The following is a 23,200-nucleotide window of genomic DNA, read 5'->3' as shown; positions in this document are numbered from 1 at the left end:
GTAGCATTAAATAATTGGGTTTTAATCTGACCTAACCATGTGACTGATACTCTCATATCAGAGAGTACAGTACTGCAATGGCTAAGAGCATCCAAAGAGAATTTGAATAAATCGAATTTAACAGCTAATATAAACCACTGTTTCTCGTCCACATCATCCTATTATTGGAGTCTGCCTCTTCACTGCAGTACAAAGAAAGGCAACTGAGTCAATAATAAGCCTTGGATACACAGTCAGTAGTAGTAGAATAACTCATGTTGTTTTAGCTGTTACAGGAACCATTTAAAAAAGCCCCACCATTTTCAGTTTTTATGGAATTCAGAAGGAATTTAAAACACGTGAGATTAGGAAAATCTGCCCTTGTGGAGCTATCAAAGTCAGGACAAGTCCAACATGTTTCTCCTTTCATTCTCATACTTACAAGGTAGGCCAGAAACAATTAATCAAAAGGAGAACAAAACAGGTTGTTCCTGTACAGCACCACTTATGCATACCCACTTTAAAGAAGATTGTGAGAGAACAGAGTCAAAAGAGTTGACTCTGAAAATGTCTTTGTAACATTGAGTTACAATCAGTAGAATTACTCACATGACTACTTAAAACTCATGTCATGGATTAGGTTTCAAATTAAGAAAATGGCAGAATTAGCTCACACACAAGAAGGATGAGAAATAGGCTGGAAGAAAGAGAGGACTCTAAAATGATAAAATCTTCAAGCATACCACATTGGTACATTTAAAAAGTCTATTTAAAGGGAAAATCATTAGATGATTCTCAACTTCCATAACTACACATAAACCATAACCAATTAAATTTACAGCAGATCTCCATATTATATATTTAATACAGATGTGCAAAAAAGCAAGCCTACCATCTAGTACTCTTCAGTGCCTGGAAGGAAATAAGAGTTTGATCCTGAAACCTAATGCAATCTGATTTTTCCAGTACCAACTCAAATACAGACACAACCTTATGAAATATTTTGGTTTCAAGATACTTTTACTTCTGGGGAATGAAGTAGTCTGATAGCAGCTTCCAGGAATTCTGCATAATTAAAGTCAGGCACAACCAAAATCAGGCTTTGGGTTAGTTAGAGACCAGACCGTAGGTGAAACATCATTCCAATCAGGCCTTCAATTTAATCTCCAATATTATTAAGTGCATGAGAGGAACAGACCTGACTAGAAATATAAGGATATCAAGTGACATTGTATTTTCAGTAGTATTCAGAGTTGTGACCTCTTAAAAATGCTTTAATTACATAATGAAGGAAAAAAAAAAATTAAACTGAGTCCCTCATGCACAAAAAGATCAGTCAATACCTACCAGACATTTACAGTCCTAGACTGCCAAGACTGAGAGTACTCCACAGAGAAGTGAAAATCTCTATTGCTGGTTTAGTACAGGATTAAACTTTTCTGCATCCACTCTTTTATAAAAGTCCACAAACCATTTCACCATTGCGCAGGAAACTAGATGAAAATTCCTGTCTCAAAATATTCCAATCACCAGCAGCTCTGCACAAGGAGGATTGCTTTATAAGCAGATAGTGTCGCTTAACTACAACGCTCTGACCTCTGAAGTCAATTCAAGCCCCACTGGAATCCAGCCCAGCATCTCATTCATAGTCAACTGTTGCAAAGGAATGCTTGCAATATGAAGGAGTAAGAGCAAGCAAGCAGATAAAATGCAGTAGTTATGGCCAAAATCATGATTGCACAGAATATTCTGCATTCATCTTGAATTTCCCATCTGAGATACAGTTGTGGTCTCCAACAGCATTTGCCACCCTTGAAACACAGTTTCTAAGAGATGTAAATGTGTAACAGATCTCAGTCATTCATGTCTCTGCCAATGGAGTATTACTTCATACAATATGTTTTCTAGTATTTTTCCAACTCAGCTTTATGAATTCCAAGAACTTGAACCTCCCTTGAGAAACTATTCCTGACAGAAACAGAAACCACCTGATTTTACAATGCATTGCATTGACAGTAAAAGCACAAAAAAAGAAAAATAACTCTAAAAAGCCAAACTAACCAAACCCAAACCCAAACCCAGACATGTTTATTATTATTTTTCATTATTTTACCATATCCCTTTTCATCAGTGATGCTTACACCATTTTAGTATTTCTGCACTTGCATGTTCCCATGCCATCCTCACTTCCTCCAGCTTTGTTGACACCTGGCCAATCCTCTTCATGCATTTGTACACAAATACACAGGTCTGATTATTTTTGTTGCTTTACTTCAAGCTCCTTTCAATTCATATTAACATCTCTCTATTAACAGCACATTCACATCTGCAACAACTTGCACACACAACCTACAACACTCCTTCTGCGCAGTCTGCTTGCCAGCCCAGCCCTTCTCAGGAACATCCAGAGATCCTTCCTTCTTAAATCTGTCTATCTCCCCAGTCCTGACCACTTTTTCCCAGTATGACTATGGCAGCAGTGTATCAGTTTATCTAGCTATGCTGTGACTTACTTAGGTCAAGTGACTAACCTGGTAAGAAATAAGACAGCAAAATATTATTAAAGTTATTTTTAATGTAAATCAGTCTTCCAATCCAGTTCACTACACAGCTGCACACGCTGTTGCACCGGTTGATGAGGTGATCTCTATAGACTGGAATAACCAGTGGAAAGCAGTGGCAGTAGTGCAGAATAGCACTGCCAGAAAAGGATACAGCTCTGAAACTATACAGTCTTGCCAGGAAGTGCCTGGAACCACACATCATCACCTGCCCAGTGAGTCCTGTGCTGTGATGAAGTGCAAAGAAACACTCATTGGTGCAAGTGAGATACTGGCTAAAATCAAGTCTATTTTTATTCTCCATTCCAAATAAAGCAATGTATATCTTTAAACGTAGAACAAGGCAGTGTATTTTCACCACCAGTAAAGTTAGCATAAGAATCTATGTCCTTCCTCTCCACATAATATTTTTCAGTCATTTCAGCTATGCTCATGCAAGCATACAATACGATACTGATGCAATGGCTTACAAATATCCCAGCTTAGAGAAAATTGTTCATTTAAAACATCAACTTTTAATAACCTTCAAAACAAAACAAAATCCTTGAGGGAAAAAAACAACAAAAAAACACTGTTTCCCATGGGTTCATTAAAATAGTTACATATTTATATGTAATTGTCATCCAACTGTCTGTGGATTGTGTTTGGCAGAGATTGTCTTTCCAGTGACAAGACACCAGAACTATAATTATTCACCATGGTTTAATTAATTTCAATAAATAAAACAGAACCTCATCTAAGATCCGAGAACCTAGAAGCCTTCACTTTTATCTTATTACTTTAAGGTTAAAAATGTACCCTGAAGTTACACAAAGTACAAATTTACTGTTAGAAGGAAAAGTCACCTGCACACATTCTCTTTTAGGAAGTGGCCAGTTGCCAGTGCTCTTTCTGCCTCATGCCCTCATCTGGCAGGAAGGCAGCTACTGTGTTCACACTTCCTGCCATGCCTCTCATTCCTGATGCTGGATTCCTTTCCTCTTTTCAGATCTCTCTAGCCACTATATTCTCCATTTACATCACTGCTTTTTAGTTTCATTCTGCTCTCCTTTCACTCTTTACAACATATTGTTCTGGATTCTCATAAACTCTCAGCTACAGTTCCCTCATGAGAATCCCTTCTGTAGTCCTTCCTCCACACCCTTCCAAATGAGGGCTCAGAACCTACTTAACCATCCAAATTCTCAATGTAATTGAACGTATTGACTGTAACTGAATGTAATTGAATGCAATTGAACTTCACCCTCCCCACCAGAAAACATAATCAAGAGACCAAGTATCATCTTTATGTAGACAGCTGAATAGTTTTTACTCTACACCATGCAAGTTAGCAATTTTATTTGTAACAGAATTTTATTGTTGAGCATTCTTTCACTTAGACAAGGACAATTTCCTATTTCCACTTCAGAACCCCCAAAAGGTAGTGACTGATGTTTAGTTCTGATACCGTAAGTTTTTACATTCATTTCATTGTTGTGCCAAAGCATTTCACTTTCTGTAACTGAGAACTACTGAACTCCCACTATGACTCAGGGGAGTCACATTATACACTCATAAAAGAACGCCTAACTTCCTTGACAGGATCTTTGAAAATACATATTTATCAGGAGGAGAATGTCAAGCAATTTTAAAGTAGACAATTACAAGTAAATTTGAACAAATATTGATTTTAAATCTTACAGTGGGATCAAACACCTCACCTTAGTCAGATGTCCAGTCCAGTGATGTCCAAATCAGAGATTAAAAAGACATCACTACAGGAATTCACAGCCTGTAAAATTTCATATGGTCAACTTGATCAAACATATATGAAAAGACTGATATCCATGAACTAAAAAACTCCATTTTGTACCAGTTGATACAATCTTCAATTTTGAGCCAAGTACAGCCCACAGCATTTTCATTCCTGCCAGGTAGTGGAGGCATGACATATCCTCACCCATCCAAAGATGACAGAATATTGTGGAAAGGGCTTTGTGATTATTCAGTACAAAGTAGACTATGCCATAAAAATATGCCAGTGCCTGTTGCAAACCTTCTCTCTATTATGTGGAAGGCAAACACTATGAACCTAATGATGTGCAGGAGGAATCATCTAATAAAGCTCTAACAAATCATACTGCTAACAAATCTGTATTTAAAAAATACTGCAAAGGCATCATCCTTTGTCTGCAGAGGCAGCTTCTTCACTTCCCTTCATGCTCCTTGTTCCACGTTCTTACAATGTTCTTTAGAAAACCTAAAATTCTCATTGTATGTGGCTTCTTACTTGTGCACTACAAAATTCTGCCTCCTCTATTATTATATTCACCTTAACACAGAAAGTGAAAATCTGCTCCTCAGTTTTGGCAGCATTACCTGCATTCCAGGAACCTCCTTTCCTGTCCTGAAGGACATGAGGAAAATAAAACAGCAATTCAAGAAATAGCAGGCTGAGTATTCATATTTCAAAAGACAAGAACAAAGACAGTGCCACAGCATAACAAAGCCCTTGCTCTGATCAAATTTATTTTGTACTCCTAGTCTTCCTTTTCTGAACAGGATGAATGGCAGAGGGGCTCTGCAACTCCCCTATTATAGAGGCTCGGATACTATAGGAAGAGAAATTGCAATTTTTGTATGATTTGCACTACCTTTGTGTGTTTACAGGAAGCCAGCCATAGAAAGGTAGGTGCTACATAAACATAAGCAGAACAAGAGACTCAGCTCAATCTGGGGATACAGATTTCTCTAAGTAAGGCTGGCACGACTGATAGGAGGAGCCTTACACTAAGCAAAGGGGAAAAGGTTGAAATATATCTGTAATTTCTATTCCTATTACACACTAAAAGGTAAAAGTGCCAGATAAGAGTAGAGCAATAATAAATAAAAAATAGTAAGTAGAGAAGAGAAACTAAGTACTAATATAAATGAGAAAAGCTATCAGGTACGTATTCAAAGGGCTGTGTCTTGCACAGCTCAGATTTAGGGTGTAAACCATCAGAAGTAACCAAAATGTGATCTAGGAATTTCCAGGCCTGAGTTTCATTAACAGCCAAGATTTCAGAACAGATTTGCAGATCAACAGCAAACAAAACAAATCATAACAGGATCTGTAATAATTCTATCTGTTTTACTGGGTAGCCTTTTCTAAGTGCTATATATTATAAATGTTATAGACAATAACCTAGCTTTGCTTAAGCAAAACATTTGACAAAATGCCTAAGAAGAAATGACCTTGAGGTCTGGACCAGAAGAATTGGATGAATCAGTATAAAAATTGTGAGATCAATGAATAAGGGAATAACATGAAATTTCCCAGTTTATCATTTAATCCAGTTAAGGACTGGTCTAAATGCTCTAGTAATATTGATGTGAAATGGTAAATAAAATTCTTAACAGAAAATAAAATTCTTAAATATATCAGGTGAGACATTGCAACACTGCAGAACAACTAGAAGTTCTGTACAGATCCTTGAATTTATGTCACGTACATTAAAGAATGAAACAGAAAATAGATGCAGAAAAAGGAACTGAGAGACAGTACTTACTGAATACATGAAAACCAGGTTTGCTTGTTTCCCACAGCAAAACAAAAGCAAAGGGAACTGGTCTTTATGGAAAGTTCAGAGAAAATAAGCACAGGATGAAAAATAACTGCTTGCAAAAAAATAAGCAGATAAAATGAGGAGTGGATAAACTTTTGCTCAAAAGTGAAGACTCAGGTAGGAACCTGTTAAAGCAATCAAAACCTAGGACAGCCTTTCCAACAGGAGTAGCAGAGGCAAGGAAACACTGGCTGGTTTTCATACTGACTTTGATAAGTTTAAGGAACGGACTATATGGCACAGTGCCTTCGACAGCAGAAAACTGCTCAGTGATGCAAAAGGTTCCTTGTAGTGCTAGGAAACTGGATTTTTTTCCCCTTGGGTTCAACAGCTCATAAAGATTTTGGACTTCTACTCTCTCCCTTCCAGCTGATCCCTGTTACAACTTATTGGCTGTGAAAAAGGAGTTCCTGAGACAGTACAGAGTATGACCACCAAGAACCAGAATGATTAATGCCAGAACGAGGAGGAAATAAGAAGCCAGCAATATGCTTCACACTTCATCCTGCAGATGTGGACTGACCCAAGCAGGATATTCCCCAGATAGATCTTGCCTGACTGAGAAGGTGACAGGTGTGTCACCCCAGCCACAGGGTCCTGTTTCATTTGAGACTCTAGAAAAATGCTGCTCTGAAAACAGCACCAGAGCAAAACAGCTGGGGTCAGAGGGAACATGACTGCCCCTTCTAGCAGCAGCAATGTTACATCAGCTCAGCTGTAACATCAAAACTAAACGTGTGCTGAATGTGGGCTAATTCAGGGCAAGACCAGCTTGGGTGGCTCTGTTCTATGCTTAGAGCACTGGTGCTCTGGGGAGTGTCACCTGGAGAGATCCAAACATTCCTCTGAAAAGTCACAGCTCAGTCTGACTGTCTACTGGCTGATTCCAGCACTCCTGGTGCAGATCTATGCAGCACATCTGAGGATAATAAGCCTTGGCTGGAGCTATTGACTTTTGGGCCTGGCGTGAGAGGCTAAAGAAAAAGGGTTAGGTTCTTTGAATTTCAAGCACCACTGTTTTTCTCAGCTAGGCCACAGCAAGCTGTAGAGCACATAGGTCATGGGTTTTAGTGTTGTAATAAAATCTGCACACAGGCCCTTTCCCTTTCTAAAAGTATGCAGCTTACCTTTCAGAGAAATGCATCACATAATTCTTAAGCCCTTCTATCAAAGCAGCGGTGGGCTTCTGAAATGGATTTATTTTTTGGTTTTTTTTTTTTTTTTTTTTGTCAAGAGGCAATTTCTGAATTGATCAGAAAGCGATTTCAAAATGAAATGAAACATTTCTCCACAGTCCCATACTTCATAAAGGCAAAACCTTTAGATGCAGCACAAGCGTTTACCTAAAATTTCCATTTCTCTTTACTCCCACAAGGCTCAAGATAAACAGTACCCTAATAAAAGTTGATAGCATGGGCTCTGTTCAAGCGAAACCACTTTATAACTTGACCAAGTTTGTTCTCTGCCAGGAAATGATTGCTTTTCCAGTTCAACCCAAGAATGCTGCTCTGCCTTATGTCTGCTGGCAACAACTTCTCTGTTTATGGGTGGGCTAAAAAAGGAGGATTCAAAGACTAAGGTTAGGCCTCAGCTAGTGGTGCTCTGATTAAGAGTTGGTCCTAGATTTTACCATACCTAACATTCTGATTTGAGAAGATGAGCAGACAAGCAAAAAACTGACAATAACATATTGCATAGTTCAATATTCTTCTCTTTTTCTTATCCATATATTTACTTCAATACCTTTCCATACAAATCAAAATCAGATCTACAATATGAATGCAACCACTAGCAGATTCTATTTTCCTATACTGCATTAACATTAGCACGTACTTTTTTTCTGCCAAAGTCACTTACTTTCTTGTAAGTATAACCCTTGTACCTTCTGCAGAAGAGTCTACCTGATTTGCAATGTAAAACCAGCACTGTAACTGGCAAATGTACTGCAATGTACCATGGCACTTTAATGAAAAGAAGGATATTTGTTCCTCCCAAAAGAGTGTAACTTAAGAAGTACTGCTGCAGTACACCATGCAGCACCCTTGGCAGACATTTAGTGGAACATGCTGCCAGTATTCCCCACACCACTAACAAAGAGAGGGAATATGGAAATTAAAGTATGCCCTCATCCTGCATCCGAAATCAAAGCACCTCAACATTAAGCTACAAGCTTTTAATGCATTCATAGGAATTGTCCAGATCTGAGGAATTATGAAGGAAGTCTAATAGAAGACAAAGTGTTAAAGTTATACTTCCCTCTTTGAAAGCTTTATGTAATCATCAGCTAGATTTAAAAAAAAAAAAGTTGTGCTACAAAGCCACACCTCATTTACTGTTCTACCTGTACATTGACTTCTTACTCTTGGAGAAAAAACCACTGTTTTCTCAGAAAAAAATTCTATTACAGGCAAAACTGTCTGCAGTTGAGGAATTGTACTTTAATTAATTTATTGCCATGCAACACAAATCTCTGATCACCGACTTGAACACTGAAGAACATAAACTACTACATTTACATAAAGAAATAACTTCTTCCTTGCCCAGTCTCAGTTTACATGACTTTCACCAGAGATTAAGCTCAACCATTCACATGAATCTAGTGAAGCAAAAGGCAGTATAAGAGATTGAAGCAGTGCACATGACAGATTTAGTCTGCTTCTTTGTTCTTAGGATTTCTGCTGCCAGATGCTGAATAGTTTGTTTTAGCTTCCCATTATTGTTTCTACCCTTCTGCTCCTCAGTGCCTCTGCCTCAGCCTGGGCTGTTCTGGTCTGGCTGTAGGCTGCAGCCTTTTTGGAGGTGTCCTGCTCCATGTGGCCCACCCGTGGGCTCCCCAGGAGTGATCTGGCACCACTGCTGCCCCCTCCTAGTTTACAGCCTGTGACATATTTGTATTCAACCTACCACCCCCACCCCTGCCAAGAGCATCTCTAATCCTTGCTAACAGGAGTCAATATCCTTGAGTCTGGACATGTTTTTATTAGATATTAGAGCTTTCAGAGCAGAATTATTTTGGCCAGAACTGCCAGAACAGTTGCAAGAAGAGTGATGGATAACAGAAATAATCAACAACAATACAGCTTGGAAAATGTGCATAGCTATGTCTAAGCAAGAACAGCAGAGGAGGGGGAAACAGCTCAAATGAATTTCTACAAAGAAAAACAAGATTGGGACATTTGAACCTAAATGTGTCAATAGCTATCTATCAGAAAAACAATTTATCGTTGAGCCTTTTATATATTAGGATCAACTCCTAAAATAATTCCAGAGTAGCAAAGCTTACCTTCACAGTAAGAGCAAAAAACCCCAAGCATACAAACATAATTAGAGAGCTTTCAGTAATTTGCAGTGGCTTCAGCAGGGAAAGCAGGACAGAGTGAGCTTTCCATCCTCACAGTTCTTCAGATCTCTACTTTTGACTGCTCACAGATGAAGCAGATGTCCAAGTCTACCCCTGGAAAGAAATACTTCCTACCATTTAATACAGCTACACAAAGACATGTGAAAGCATGCCTCATTAACAATTTATTCAGAACTGAGAAAATTATTAGAAATAGTCCAGAGATAAATCAAAAAGGATCAAAATATCTTTATGCCAAACCTGTGTCAAATGATGGAACTGACCTAATTTATAACAACTATGTTTTCAAAGACATTGCACCAGTAAAAAAAAAAAAAAAAAAAAAAAAAGATTCTTGAAGTAACACAAAGCCATAAAGCCATAACAGACACTTGGGAGATGAATGTCTAACATGCAATCCAAGCAAACACCAGCTTTCTTAAACTGATACTTGGAGGCCCTCATTTAGCTTAAACAATTTACTTCCAAGACCTTTTCCATTATTGAGTTTGGTAACACAGACTACCCCTGGAAGCCACTCTCATACAGAAGAAGGACTTTCTTCAAATCAAGCCCTCCTCAGACACATCTGAGAGTACCTTCCCTCAGCAGCCACTAGAATTTTTTAATTGTTTGCCACATAAAGATTTTTATTGCAAAAGAAGAACAGGGGAAAATCAGCCTTGGGTAAAAAGACTATCTGTAGAAGAAGGCATATTACAGTCTTAACCTAAGGAATTTAGGATTTAATAGCAGACAACAGATAGACTACACAAGTATCTTCTGAGAAAGGAAGATATAGAGACCCAAAGGACACTCAGCTGTCAAAGGAATTAATACATTAATGGTGTGTTTCTAGAGGGTTCACATATAGAATAACTAGGCAAAGTGAAATGAGACTTTTTCAAGCACAGGGACAAAAATATATCAAAAAGAACACTTGTGGGGGAAAGAAAACCACCACAGCAGTAATATGATACATTCCAGAGACATGACCATAAGGACACGAAAAAAAACTCTCTAGTGTATGAAGAGCTGTTAAAGTGAAGAGAATAACTGATTTGGTTTTTAAGGACTCTTAATGGACTCAGAAAAAGGTTAAAACTCTATAATCTTAAAATTCAGCACCTTGTAAAGAAAGAATGTAACAATATATCTGCCATGTGATGCAGAGGAGCATCAGGAAAGCCTTAAAGACAAAACTGAAGAGACAGAGAGGAGAAAGTGGGCTGTAAAATTACAAGGATTTAAAGAAGAAAATAAGGCCTTATTTTAGATCATGGAAAAGGGCAGCAGATTAGCCATAAAATATGTCAGAAACTCCACTCAGGAAAACAGTGGTAATCTGATCTGATGACCATACTAAAAATACTACCAAATAGAAATATTTAGAAATTAACTAGGAAAATAATCAAATGTTCCAAAAGCATTCGAACGAGCCTTGGGAAACATGAGGATATTTAGTTTAATTTTTATTAGATGCTATTGACATTAATGTGACTATCTTTGTTGTTGAAAAAATGGACAATTCTGCTCCAGATCTTCTCACATTTTGACCACAGGTAACTTTAGTAAAGTCAGATTTCCTACAGAAACCTGTGGTTATAGCCATCCTACATTTTCAGTCTCAGCTTCTTACTGATACATTGTAAGAGCCTGCTGGATGTCCCAGGCAAGCACTGACATTCCTTCCTATACAGCTCTGATGTGATTTCTGCAGCAAGCAACTATCTCAGGTTATTGCTGACACCTGAAAGTCTTCCCAAGAGTGCATGGAACAATAATTTTTGTAAGAAAACTAACTTCTGTAACAACATATATATATATATAATCATTTTGTTTGTTTTAATGCCTGTATTACACAGGGGCGTTATCACATTCATCACATTCATATATTCCTCCCAGCTGAAGGTTGCTCAAATGTATCATTTTATGACAGCAGTTTATCATTTCTGTGATCAATGAGTTTGGAAATATACCCAAGGTGGGAATTTTTGCTTGGTATGAGGAATATCCAGATGATGTCTGGTGTGTAATTCAGTCATCAACCCAGTATCCACTATAAACAGTCTATGTCACAGTGTCCATAAACATTAGCTTAAGAGCAGCTACTCAAAGCCTAGGGAAAAAAGTAGAAAAATAACTGCTTGGAAGGAAAAAACACTCTATTTACTAAGGTAGTGCTTGTTCATTTAAGAGGTGCTAGAGTGCATCTAAAAACCAATAAAGCTGGTGAAGAGTTTGGAGCACAAATGCCATTAAGAGCACCTGAGGAGCAGGGGTTGTTCAGCCTGGAGAAAAGGAGAGTTTGTGGGTCTTTACAGCTGCCTGAAAGGAGAGTGTACACAGGAAGGAGCTGGTCTCTCCTCCCAAGCAACAAGTGACAGCATGAGAGGAAAGGGACTTAAATTGCACCAGGGGAGGTCTGGATTGGATATTAGAGAAAATTTCCTCACTGAAAGGGTTGACAGGCACTGGAACATGCTGCACAGGCGTCACCATTCATGGAGGTATTTAAAAGATATGCAATAGATGTAGCTCTTAGGGATATGGTGGTCTTATTTTGATTAGGTTTTCAACTTGACTTGATGATCTTAAACAGTTTTTCCAACCTAAATGAAGCTGTGATTTTATGATTAAGCTTTGTTAAGTCTTGCTATAAAACTCACACAAACTGCACAGAGAACAAAAGTACTTCTTTTCTGACAGGGGAAAATATTTATCATAGTTCTGAAATTAACTACCTCTAAAATTAAGTTACATTTCATTTCTATTATATATTATTTATTTCTGTTTAGCTGAGGATACATGCCAGGTTTGCCAGTGAAACTCATGAACCACATTCATGAATCAGCAAGGAGATCAAAGCAGCTTGAGCTTCATTGGCTGCTTATTCATTTTGGGATGAATTTAAAGTTCTGACTTACACCATTATCAAAAAGAGAGCTCAAGACACACAACAGAAATTAATCAGATAATTTCTCAAATATTAAATGCCACTTCTGAAACTCTCTGTCACAGCAGATCATACAGTTACATTATGTTCAGATGTAAATACTCTTTCTTAAGAAACTCTGATTCTTACAAACTTCCCTTATAATTGCATCTTACCATAAAAAAGAGAAAACAGTAAGAAGGATGGAGACAGCAAAGAAATATGAAGAAAGTACCATGCACACCACTTGACACAAGTCATCTTAACTTTACCTGTAGGACTATGATAAGATAAAAAGACACAGTGCACCTTTTGGGAATCTAATACACTGTCAATGCCAGCTGGCTCTTTTGTATGGTCAAGTGCATTTGTATCAGTGAACTCAGGTGGAAGAATAAGATTCAGAGATGCATTCCACATTTTGGATGGTGTATATTGACACTTGACTACTCACTTCAGCAAGGCTTATGCCAAATTCATGTGACCTGATCCTCCTCAATAATCTCTCCAGTCACAGAGTCTCACTGTTAAACTGTGACACTGGAAGATGTCAAACACAATTTCACAGCAGATAGAATCACCAATGAATCCTCTGAACACACTATAAAGAAGCACTGAAAGGAAAGATGATTTTTGCTTTTCTTACAGAACCAAATTTCTTAAATCCCAGGTGACATAACAGATAAGGAACTTCATGGAAAAGAGATCTTCCTACACAAGACTATTATTTGTACTACAGCAGCTGAATTCTTTCTGCAGAGTTCCGAACTGCTGATGTCTAGAAAAAGAAAAGTAAAACTCTCCTTGGGACTGATGTTTGTAAGGGGTATCATTTCACAAATTTAAGATGAGAATCAGCTCAAGATTAGTTCATAACAGTGGTAAATCATTTGAATGTTCAAATCATTTAAACTGTTTCAAGTTGTATGTCTTTAAGGAGCACTTCAACTATTTCATGATACACAAACTTACAGGGAAACTTTAACACAGAAATATGATTTCCCCCCCCCCCCATTAGAATTTTTAGTCTTCTCCCAATGTCTGTTCAGTTTTTCCTGGTCCCTGAGCTAGATATTCCATATGTAATCAGGTCTCCAGAACACAAACACAAAAATATAGAAAGAAGTCCCTCAAAATAAATATACACAGCTTCAAGCAAATTAGAGTGGAAAAGAATACAGATACCCTTTCCTAATCTCACTTCTTTTTTTCTTTCTTTGCAAATCACCAACACCATAATTTGAGACCAAGAAATTATTTTTTGAAAGAAAAGCAAAAGAGTTCAGTAAAAATTTCAATCACACTTTGGTAATAAAGGTCATATTCATAAGCAATTTTTTTCTTACTTTGTTGACAGAAAAGGCCAGGAACTGAAAGGAGGAATAATTTTTAGAATTAGATTTAAGTAACTTCTTTTTAACTATAAATTGCTTATTTTAATTTCCAGTGTACCCTCCATAAGGAGGCTTTCTCCTGCAATATCTGTTCACAATGCAAAGAGAACAAAAGCAATTGTTTGAAGAATTAGAATAGAATTCTAATAATTCTATTGTTAGATATTATTTATATCATATTATTAAATATTCAAAGAATTTAATAACTTCTTCCAAAAAAATTTTTGTACTTTTAGTTGCATTCATGTTTATCTCTTTTTATCTTGAAGATGTCGAGATTCTAACAGGAAGAAAAAAACAGCAGTAAAAGAGAAAAAATGCACACAAAATGGTCATGTCTGTGCACCATAACAACAGCTACTAAATGTATGTAAACTATATATTGATAGCTTCCAATATCCCTGCAAAATTTAAAAGCATAAGCAATCCTGAAGAAAGCAATTGTGTCACTGGCAAAAGCCATGCATAACTGAGCAGAAAGTACTGCAGAAGGGTAGCCTTTTGAGTTATACCTGTTATATAAAAAACAGTTCTTGGCTTGAAGAAAAATCTAGATTCCTTAATTGAAAGTTCCCTTCATCCTTCTCACATTACTTATGTGAACTCCTTATGTGAACACACCTTGGATATTTCTTGTGTTTTCCACGTTTTTATTTTCTTAATGAAATTGTGATTTATCAAATAATTTACCAATAATTTATCAATGAAATAATGATCCTAATGAAATAATTTCTTTTATTTTCTTAATGAAAAGCCTACAGTGATTTATGGGCCTCTCGCCTCTAAAAGAAACAACTTTCATCTGTAAAAGGCAACTACCATTTCTAAAATTTCTAAACTGAAAAAAATGAAAGAACTGAAAGAAATACCACTAAAGAACTGAAGAAACACTTTAATTCCTCTTTCTCCCCTTAAATAGATGGCTGCACTGCAGAGAACCGGGGGAAGGAAGCTACAGCATTCAGGATCTTCAGAATACATGGATTTATTATTCTGCTTAATTTGCAAAGAAGGCAGGAAAAGGTATGGATCTCTGCATTCCAGTCTTCATTTGTACCTGTAAAGGAGCAGGGAAAATTTTTGGTTCAGCATAAATACTTATCTTTTGAATTGCACAGTTCTCTGGAAAGCTGAGCGATATTTTTCTTTAATGTAAGAAAAAATAAGTTATTCAAAGATAGTCATTAAAATTTTACTGAAATCCCTTAGCTAGCTAATTTCACTGTAACCTGTTCACTTTTTCCTGGTGTTGATTGTAAAACGTTTGCCTGGCTCTTCATGTATGATGATGAACACTCTTGATTACAGTTCTTATCAGAAAGGATTTAAACATGGCTCTGCTCTAATCTTAACAGAAAAGTGTTTGTGATTTCCCCCGCAACACAGGGGCCATTTCAGTTCAGTGTTTTAGTTCACTGGGTGATCAAAGACATGCCAATGAGATAACACAACACAGTGGCCAGTACAAAAATCACAGAACCCAGCACGGCGTCTCTCACTTTGGTAGAGGGCAGGGATGGCAGCTGAAAGGCTCCTGCCACCCACAGCTGTCAGGGCTGCCTGCAGTGCTTCTGTATGGCATCACCTAAGCTGTGCTTTGCAGGCATGTAATCACACAGACTTGTCCCCTCACACTGGGGAAGAACACAAAAGCTCTTGTTTGGAGCTCAAGCTGTCCCCCAAAACCAAGACATAAGATGGATTTTTTTTTTTTTTCCTTAATGACCACCAAATATTTATTGAGTACCTGATTATAAGTAAAAGCTGCATCAAACATTAAGGGCAGTGGGGTTACACAGACATAGCATAACACACTGCTCTCAATAGCATATGAAATGTAAAGCCTGTGCTTCAGTCTAAATCCAAGCCCAACTCACAGAACTCATTTGTATGTCTTTAGAGGTGGACATGCACACGTGTGTGGTGGGATACTCTCACATGTTTTGGTTGGGGTTTTTTTGAATTCACATAGCTGGGCAGGCAGAGCGTGCTGATGTGTAGGAGGAGGATGGATGGGTGAGTATTTGTAGATGTGTGCATGCAAGTATGTGTGGGTATAGGGGTGTACATGTCTGTAACCCCATGTGGAGGTTCCTGTGTTGGTGGAGGGATGTACAGCTACGTGTGGGTAAGTGAGACTGAAATTATTTGTGGGTTTTTGTGAGTGTGTGAGGGGGTTGGTGTGAACAGGTGTGTAGCTACATGTAGGTAAAGTGAGTGTGGGGAAGATGTGCAGTGGCCTGTGTCCAGCTAGGGGTGTGTGGTCCAGCACCCAGGAATTAAGCGTGCATGTACAGGTGTGGGTATCACAGGAAAGTGCAAAGGTATGTATGCAGATGGGAAAGCACTGGGGGGTCTGTGCTGTTGTGTCTGCAGGTAAGAAGGCAGCAGAGGTGTGGGAGTGTGTGTGCATACAGCATAAGGAAACGTAACAGCATTTTACAGAATACAGATTTTCAATACAGAAGTCCATTTTCAAATAAACATTTTTGACAGAACTTAATACTATCTTATACTGATTTATAATTAAGGCTAATTTAGAGTTTATTGTAATTTCTGTGACTTTTAACACAATTAAAGAACTAAGTATGCATTTGGAGAAACAATGAGTACACATGGCTCGGTATTCAGATATTACCCATGACACTGGTTTATATGATTTCACAAGGAAACTATAAGCAGTCAATTGCTTCGAGAGGCTTCATAGCCCTGGTGTGTCTAGATTAGTTTCTTGTTTTAGCTTTGGATTTATCCAGAAAGGAAAGACTCTGTATTTTTCAGCACCAATGTCATTTTATATCTCAGAATTTTATAATAAACCATCATGCTTGTGTGAGCACTGAGTTCTGAGAAGTCGTAAGTTTGTGCCTTCTAGTTTGATTTATCAGGCTGCTATCTATCATGTAGCTGAGAACTCACCATAAATAAGCTGAAATTTTTACTCTCTGCAACATGCACTGCACTGAAAGAGAGTAGGTTTAGACCATGTATTAAGAATAAATTCTTTGCTATGGGGGTGATGAGATACCGGAACAAGTTGCTTGCTTATGGATGCCTCCTCCCTGGAAGTGTTCAAGATCAGGTTGGATGGGGCTTCGAGTCATCCATGTTAACAGAATGTGTCCCTGTCAATAGCAGGGAGGTTGGAATTAGATGATCTTTAAGTTGCCTCCCAATGCAAACCATTCTGATTATATGAAAAGCAGTATCTGGTTTTGAATTCTCTTGCTGCAACAACCTGATTTCTAGGCTTTAAATGTATCATATTTAAAAACATCAAAATCACCCACTCAAAGCCCTCCTTTTTTGTTCAGAAATAAACTACATATGTTTCAGAACAGAAGGGAAATAACTGTATGAAAGAAAAATTTTAAATCAAAGAGCTTATTTGTATACTCAATAAATAAATAAATAAATAAATAAATAAATAAAAATACAACATTGAAGGCACTGCTCCCAAGGCAATATTTTTAAAGGAGAAAAAAAATCACAGCATCTTGATAGCAGCTGGAGATCCATTTCTGAAAATACAGATGTAAATTCCTCAGCATGTTATAAGAGGTGAACATAGGATCTATACAATACAGCAGCTAATTCTACTTGCATTGCTTTGGTAACTATGAAAACATACACATGTGAACTAAAATGTGCAAGGAATTATTGACCTGAGTGACAAAGCAGGAAGCTCAGTCTATCCCACTTTCAGTTGTCAGGCAGTTCCTGTTAAGTACTAAGGACAAGGACAGGATGTTTACCCCAGAAGATTTGTTGCCATTTCAACTCAGGTTACTTCACGTCATTACCTTCAGGAACTGTGGGTACACAAAGGTCCTCTGCCAGAAGTGCAGTGCTATGAAACCTCCACTATACCAACTCCAACAGCTCTCTAATACAGGGGAATGGGACAATGTTCTAGACATGTTAGATTAATAGATACCCAGGAGCCATTCTTCCCTGCCTGTGTTGCTGATTTTCTCAACAGTGAGCCATAGCAAGTATTGCAAAGTAAATACTGCTCTCTTACTATATTTTGCCTAATATTGAGGGTCACAGCTCTTATAACCTGAGCAAAGACTTAATATTCAGAACATTCAGAAGGGTTTTTTTGATGATGAACAAGGAATGAAGCAATGAAACAGCCATAAAGCAATTTCGGTGGGAGAAACAAAAGAGAAAAAAAGAGATAGATAGGAAGTTAATAACATTCCAAAAACATTGTTACTCAATAACAAAGATTAAAAGGGCAGAGAAAGATCACTTCTCCCTTTTGCAAACGTTGTTTCCCTAGGCAACCATTTTTGAAGTTGTCTGTGAAATGGGTTCCCATGTTTAGGGGAAAGAAGTAATACTTTCACCAGGAGTACAAATAAATGTTTTTTCTTCTTGCTAGAATTCTCTTCTCCTTCAGCCATGAATAAGCATTTGTGATTGGTGTTAATGGATGAATTATTTACAGTGAAGAGTAACAGATTTACCACTACAAAAAAAATATCACTAGAAAATTGTGCAGCTTCTTTCACTTGGAAGGCAGGTGGTAACTGCACACACACAGAATTTTTTTCAAGAGAAAGTGAAAATAATCCACTGTAGGACATGAATTTTCACACTGTAACATGAACTGCCCTCTTTCTGAAGGCACTTACTCCATCAGATTTTGCAGCCCAACACTCACCACTCAGGTACACAACATGCAGTTTCTGACACACTCATCTTTTTTGTGGAAGGAGCCAAAACTTGTCTGAAGATGCTCTTCAGTCATTAAAGAAAACCAGATTTTTGTACTATGGACTGTAAAGAAGATGCATTGCTGAACCCACTGAAGCCCATGCCATTATCACCACTGAGGCTCTACAGGTACTACAGGTACACTGACACAAAAGGCCACATCAAATAAAGGATCTATATCCCAGAATACCCTCTCTCCCTCTGTGGTCCATGGCAGTTATTTTGAAAGCAGTATTAAAAAATAAAGGTAGTTTATAATGACATCTCCAGTACATTCTCACATCTATTAAGCTGCCTGCAGCTGAAAAGCTTCTGAGCTAAATGTGGTTTCTTGTTTAATAGCTTCTGGAAATTCTGGAGACCTCTTAATGTGCAGACCTGGAACAAAAGGTCTTACTTTTTTTGAACTTACTCCAGTTTATATCTGTGAAACAAAGTTGCTAACAAACAATGAAAGCATACATCTGGCCACATTACATTGGATCAAATTAACATTTAGCCCTGTGCCTAAAAATCCTGGATCCTGGTGATGTCCATACTCCTCACAAGCAAGGTATATCTCAAAGCCCATGATTCAAATATGGAACAGTAACACTGAAAACTTGAATGTAATAAAATATCAAGCAATTTTTACTGAAAACAAAACAAAACAAAACAAAACAAATCTTCCCCCCTCCCCCGCCTTTGGTCTGATTCCTGGCGCCGCTGGTTGAACAAGGAACCACAAGCATAGCGTATTTACAGCAAGCTTTCCCAATTCCATTGCAAGAGCCAAGAACCTTTTCTGTAAACTGAGGCTTCAATCTACCTCACACATTACATATTGCAGCTATATGCCTTTAATAAAGCTTTACATTCACATTTTGATTTTTCTCATTACACTGTTTATATTACCCTGCATTAATTTCCTCTTTGTAAAATCCCCTGAACTGCTCATAAAACTGCCATAAAAAGAAGTAAAATGATACAGCTCGGAGATCAAGGAAGAGAAATAGGAATATTTTTCACTGGAGACATAAATAACAGGGAAAAATAAGGGATGACTGACTCCTGTAGAAATCTTGTCAGCAGATTAAATTTTGGGCTCTTTCATCTCAGAATTTGTCCCAAAATGGTAGATGATAGTGTTTAAGACAATCATATTTCAGAAGGCATTTCTGAGCACAGAAATACAGATGCACATAATCCTCATGACGAATAGGAAAACGATAAACAACCAAATTTTGGTAAGCATCAAATTCATGTTCGAAAATCAAGTCAGACATCCTGAGTAGTCTTGACAGCCCCAAAGTGTATTCCTATGTACCCTGACACTAGGGCAGAATCACTCACCTGGAAAATGAGGCAAGGTGTTAGTAAATAACATTTTGAAAAATAACTGCTACAATAAAAAAAAAAAAAAAAAGAAAAAAAAAGAAAAAAACTTAAAACTTAGATTTATTATAAAGGAATAAACACACAGACCAGAGAGACAACTGTGCTCATACAGCTATTCCATATAGATATTTATTCGTAAATCCCTATTTTCATAAATCTTCTTGAGTTTAAAAAAAAAAAAAAAAAGAAAAGAAAAAAGAAATAAAAGAAGAAAGCTAAAAGGCTTAGACAAGCCCACTTGGCAGGAGCTACTATAAATATTGCAAAGTTTCCATTTCTTTCTCTTTCAAAAAAAGAAAAGCACAAATATAGTCCTTTTATGTCCCCATTTAAGTAATCACTTCCAGGTTCCATACAGATCCATCCCCATGAGTAAGACTTAAAGTCTGCTATTATGAACAGAAAGGATAAAACTGCCCTTTGGCAGAAGTATTATTTTCATGTAGTTAAGTCTTTTGGATTTCTACCACTTCCCTTGTTGGCTTCCATTCTTTCACCCATCCCTACTTGCATACTGGACCTCAACCTTGCACTGCCAAGCAAACTCCCTCCAAAGAGTACATCAAGGGCAGGGGGAGAAAAAAGTGGTAAAAAAATACCCCAATCAACTTTGCTTTCCAATATTTTGTAACAAACAAGCCACAGAAGAATTTTGAGTCAGCAGAAAACATTAGGCATGTTATTTTTTATGCCCTGGAAGTGTTCTATCTTCTGCCCAGAAGGGAAGCTACACCCACTGGAGCTCCACCTATGCTGCTCTGGCTCAGCTGATTCTCCTGGCGAGTAACCATTGCAATGGGAACACTTAATATCATACCCCAGAAAACTGTTAATCGTAACATGGTAACTGAAAACTCATCATAGAACACAAACCACACAATCTGAAGAGCAGCAGACATTCAAGAGCCAATAATCATCAAAATAAATTACTATCAAAGCTCCAGCTTTTGCCTCTGTGCTGACTTACGCTAAATTAAGCCATTGGATTCCCAAACTGCAAATGTTTTGCAGAAAACAAAATTAACATTAAAAAATTAACTAGAGTTCACTCCAGATTTGTAGATGTTAATTTCAAAACTAATGATGTTGCACACCTCCACTTTCGAATAATCAATGGGACATACTCTAAGGAGACCCTAGTTTTGGCAAAGCTGCTTCATGAAAATGGGTTCAGGCATCAAAAATAACTTGATTCTTCAGACAAAATATTATCTGAGAATTATAGAAGGGACAACTGGGAGATTAACAGAGCAACATGTTCAACATTTAAGATGTTTGTACAGAAACATCAGAAATAAGGAGAATAAACAGAAAGAACGTTAAACTCTTTAGAATCGACAAAAATTGCCACTAAATCCACCTCACAAAGACTGCAGATAAATCACAAATCTGGAATTACTGTGGAAGGGTGAAATGAATTTTGCTGGTGAAATGATACAGGGTTCAAGAAAAATGGAGAAGGTCCTATATTGTTACCATACACTTGCTCTGAAGTTCAGGAAGAGTCAAGAAGCAGATTACTGAGTATCTCTGAGCAAATATAAAGTGTGAAAAGAGTGAGGTCAATCACATATTCTTGAAAATCTGCTATAGATCACTTATCAGAGACAAGGATGCATTATGCTTATCCCTTAAGTAACTAGAAGCAGCACCCACAATAAAAGAGATGATAGTGTGGGGTCTTCATTGAGAAATACAAGGGTGAGGAGGAAAACAGACAAAAAAGAATACACATATAATCAAACATCATTTTTGAGGAGATTTCTCAGGTGAACTTGACTTAAATCTGAGTAAAAAATGAGACGAGTCAAGAAACACAAGTCAAACTAGTGGTCATAAAATGACATATTATTTATTCTGTAGAGGCAAAAAACCAAGATTGACAGATATATTAAACTTTTCTTAATTTTTTTTTTTTTTAAAAATTAAATAACCCAAACCCTAAACCAACCTCCAAAACTGTTACAATAAGGAATGCTGTATTCAGAAAAACATACAACATTCTAAGGATACTGGTAAGTGCCTGTTGATGAAAATCTTGAACAAAAAGAAGACAGAATTAGTCTCAAAATGGAAAGAACAAGAATCACAGTATGGGACTAATGCAGCTATGTAAGGGCCTCTTTATAATCAGGAAATATAAAAGGAATATTTTTTCTGAGTTCAGAAATAAGAGCTGTGATGAATGATTAGTCATAGTATAGACGAATTACATAAACACATATGGGTAAAATCAGAAAGGCCAAAGCATACAATGGGCTAGAGTCAGCATGGATACAAAAAGACAGTAAAAACATGTTCTCTATAAATGGTATGTTGAAAGAAAATATAAAAACTAAGGTCCTTAGTTAAGTGGGAAAGAAAACAAACATAAGAATAAAGAGTCAGAAGTTGCTTTCTCAAACAGTAAATTTCTTAATCAGTTTAAGTCAGGTCTCAAGAACTAATTGTGACCTGTGTTTTGAACTAAGGAATATGATCAAAAGCTTGGATAAGCAAATGCTATAGAAATTGCAGTTATTTTCAGATTGTTATCTGTATCTAACCTATCATGCCCTATCCCACCAGATTCTTCCTTAAGGGCCCAACAGATGAGGGCAGTGTGCCCAGGTTCCCATCTCATGGAAGATGAGGCAGGACTGTGTGTGTGTGTGTGTGTGTGTGTGTGTGTGTGTGTGTGTGTGTGTGTGTATGTGTGTGTGTACAAGGTGAGAAGAGCAGCAGCTGCCTCTTTACAGGGTTATGGGGCTGTCAGAATACAGAAGGCATGTCTGAGTGGCAGTCATGCAATATATCTTTAGTAGCACAACTTTTGACCTTCTCTTCAAAACAGGCAACCGGAACACAAGCAGAAATGTAGGTTAGATGGACTTACAGCAAACTGAAAAACTGTCTGCCCAAAGAGTAATTCAGGCTGCTGCAGAAACCAGAAAGGTAGGCTGTAAATGCTTAAGATTTAAAAACCCAATAAATTTTACTAAGTTATCATTGTGGGGTATCTGGGTGGATTACTTCGTTCTACTAGATGCTTGTGAGAACTGGAAATAATTACTGTCCTGATTAAGTGCCAAAGTCCTTGTCCAACTTTGGGCATCACTGAAAAAGCCATAATCACCCACCAGCTCCAAAAGCAAACAGGAAACATGACTCTTAAAAAAAATAAATGCATGTTTTAAGCATAAAAAAGACATACGTAAGCATTTGTCCAATGTACAAAAGGTTGCTATAAAGAAGACAAGAGAGCATCTATTTTAGTTTCTGCTATATGAGCAAGAAGGTTAAATCAAGACAATTTGCAGCCT

General features: G+C 37.4%; 1 protein-coding gene across 3 annotated transcripts in view; it reads right to left on the bottom strand.

Annotated features, from left to right (window-relative positions):
* ROR2 (ROR family WNT receptor 2) overlaps nt 1-23,200 on the bottom strand; it is a 142,009-nt gene that overhangs the window by 78,499 nt on the left and 40,310 nt on the right. The window contains exon 1 of one of the 3 annotated variants that reach the window (XM_086869379.1): nt 1,327-1,533. The exons of the other annotated variants lie outside the window; for them this stretch is intronic. Coding sequence (XP_086725505.1) covers nt 1,327-1,333 — 7 coding nt within the window. The 5' untranslated portion in view covers nt 1,334-1,533. Of the gene's footprint in view, nt 1-1,326; nt 1,534-23,200 lie in introns of those variants that run through there. 3 annotated transcript variants of the gene reach the window in all.

This window comes from Cyanistes caeruleus, chromosome Z (assembly GCF_971803275.1).
Source record: "Cyanistes caeruleus chromosome Z, bCyaCae1.hap1.1, whole genome shotgun sequence".
Classification (NCBI taxonomy): domain Eukaryota; kingdom Metazoa; phylum Chordata; class Aves; order Passeriformes; family Paridae; genus Cyanistes; species Cyanistes caeruleus.
Note: the sequence above shows the minus strand (reverse complement) of the source record. Positions and strands in the feature narration are given on the sequence as shown.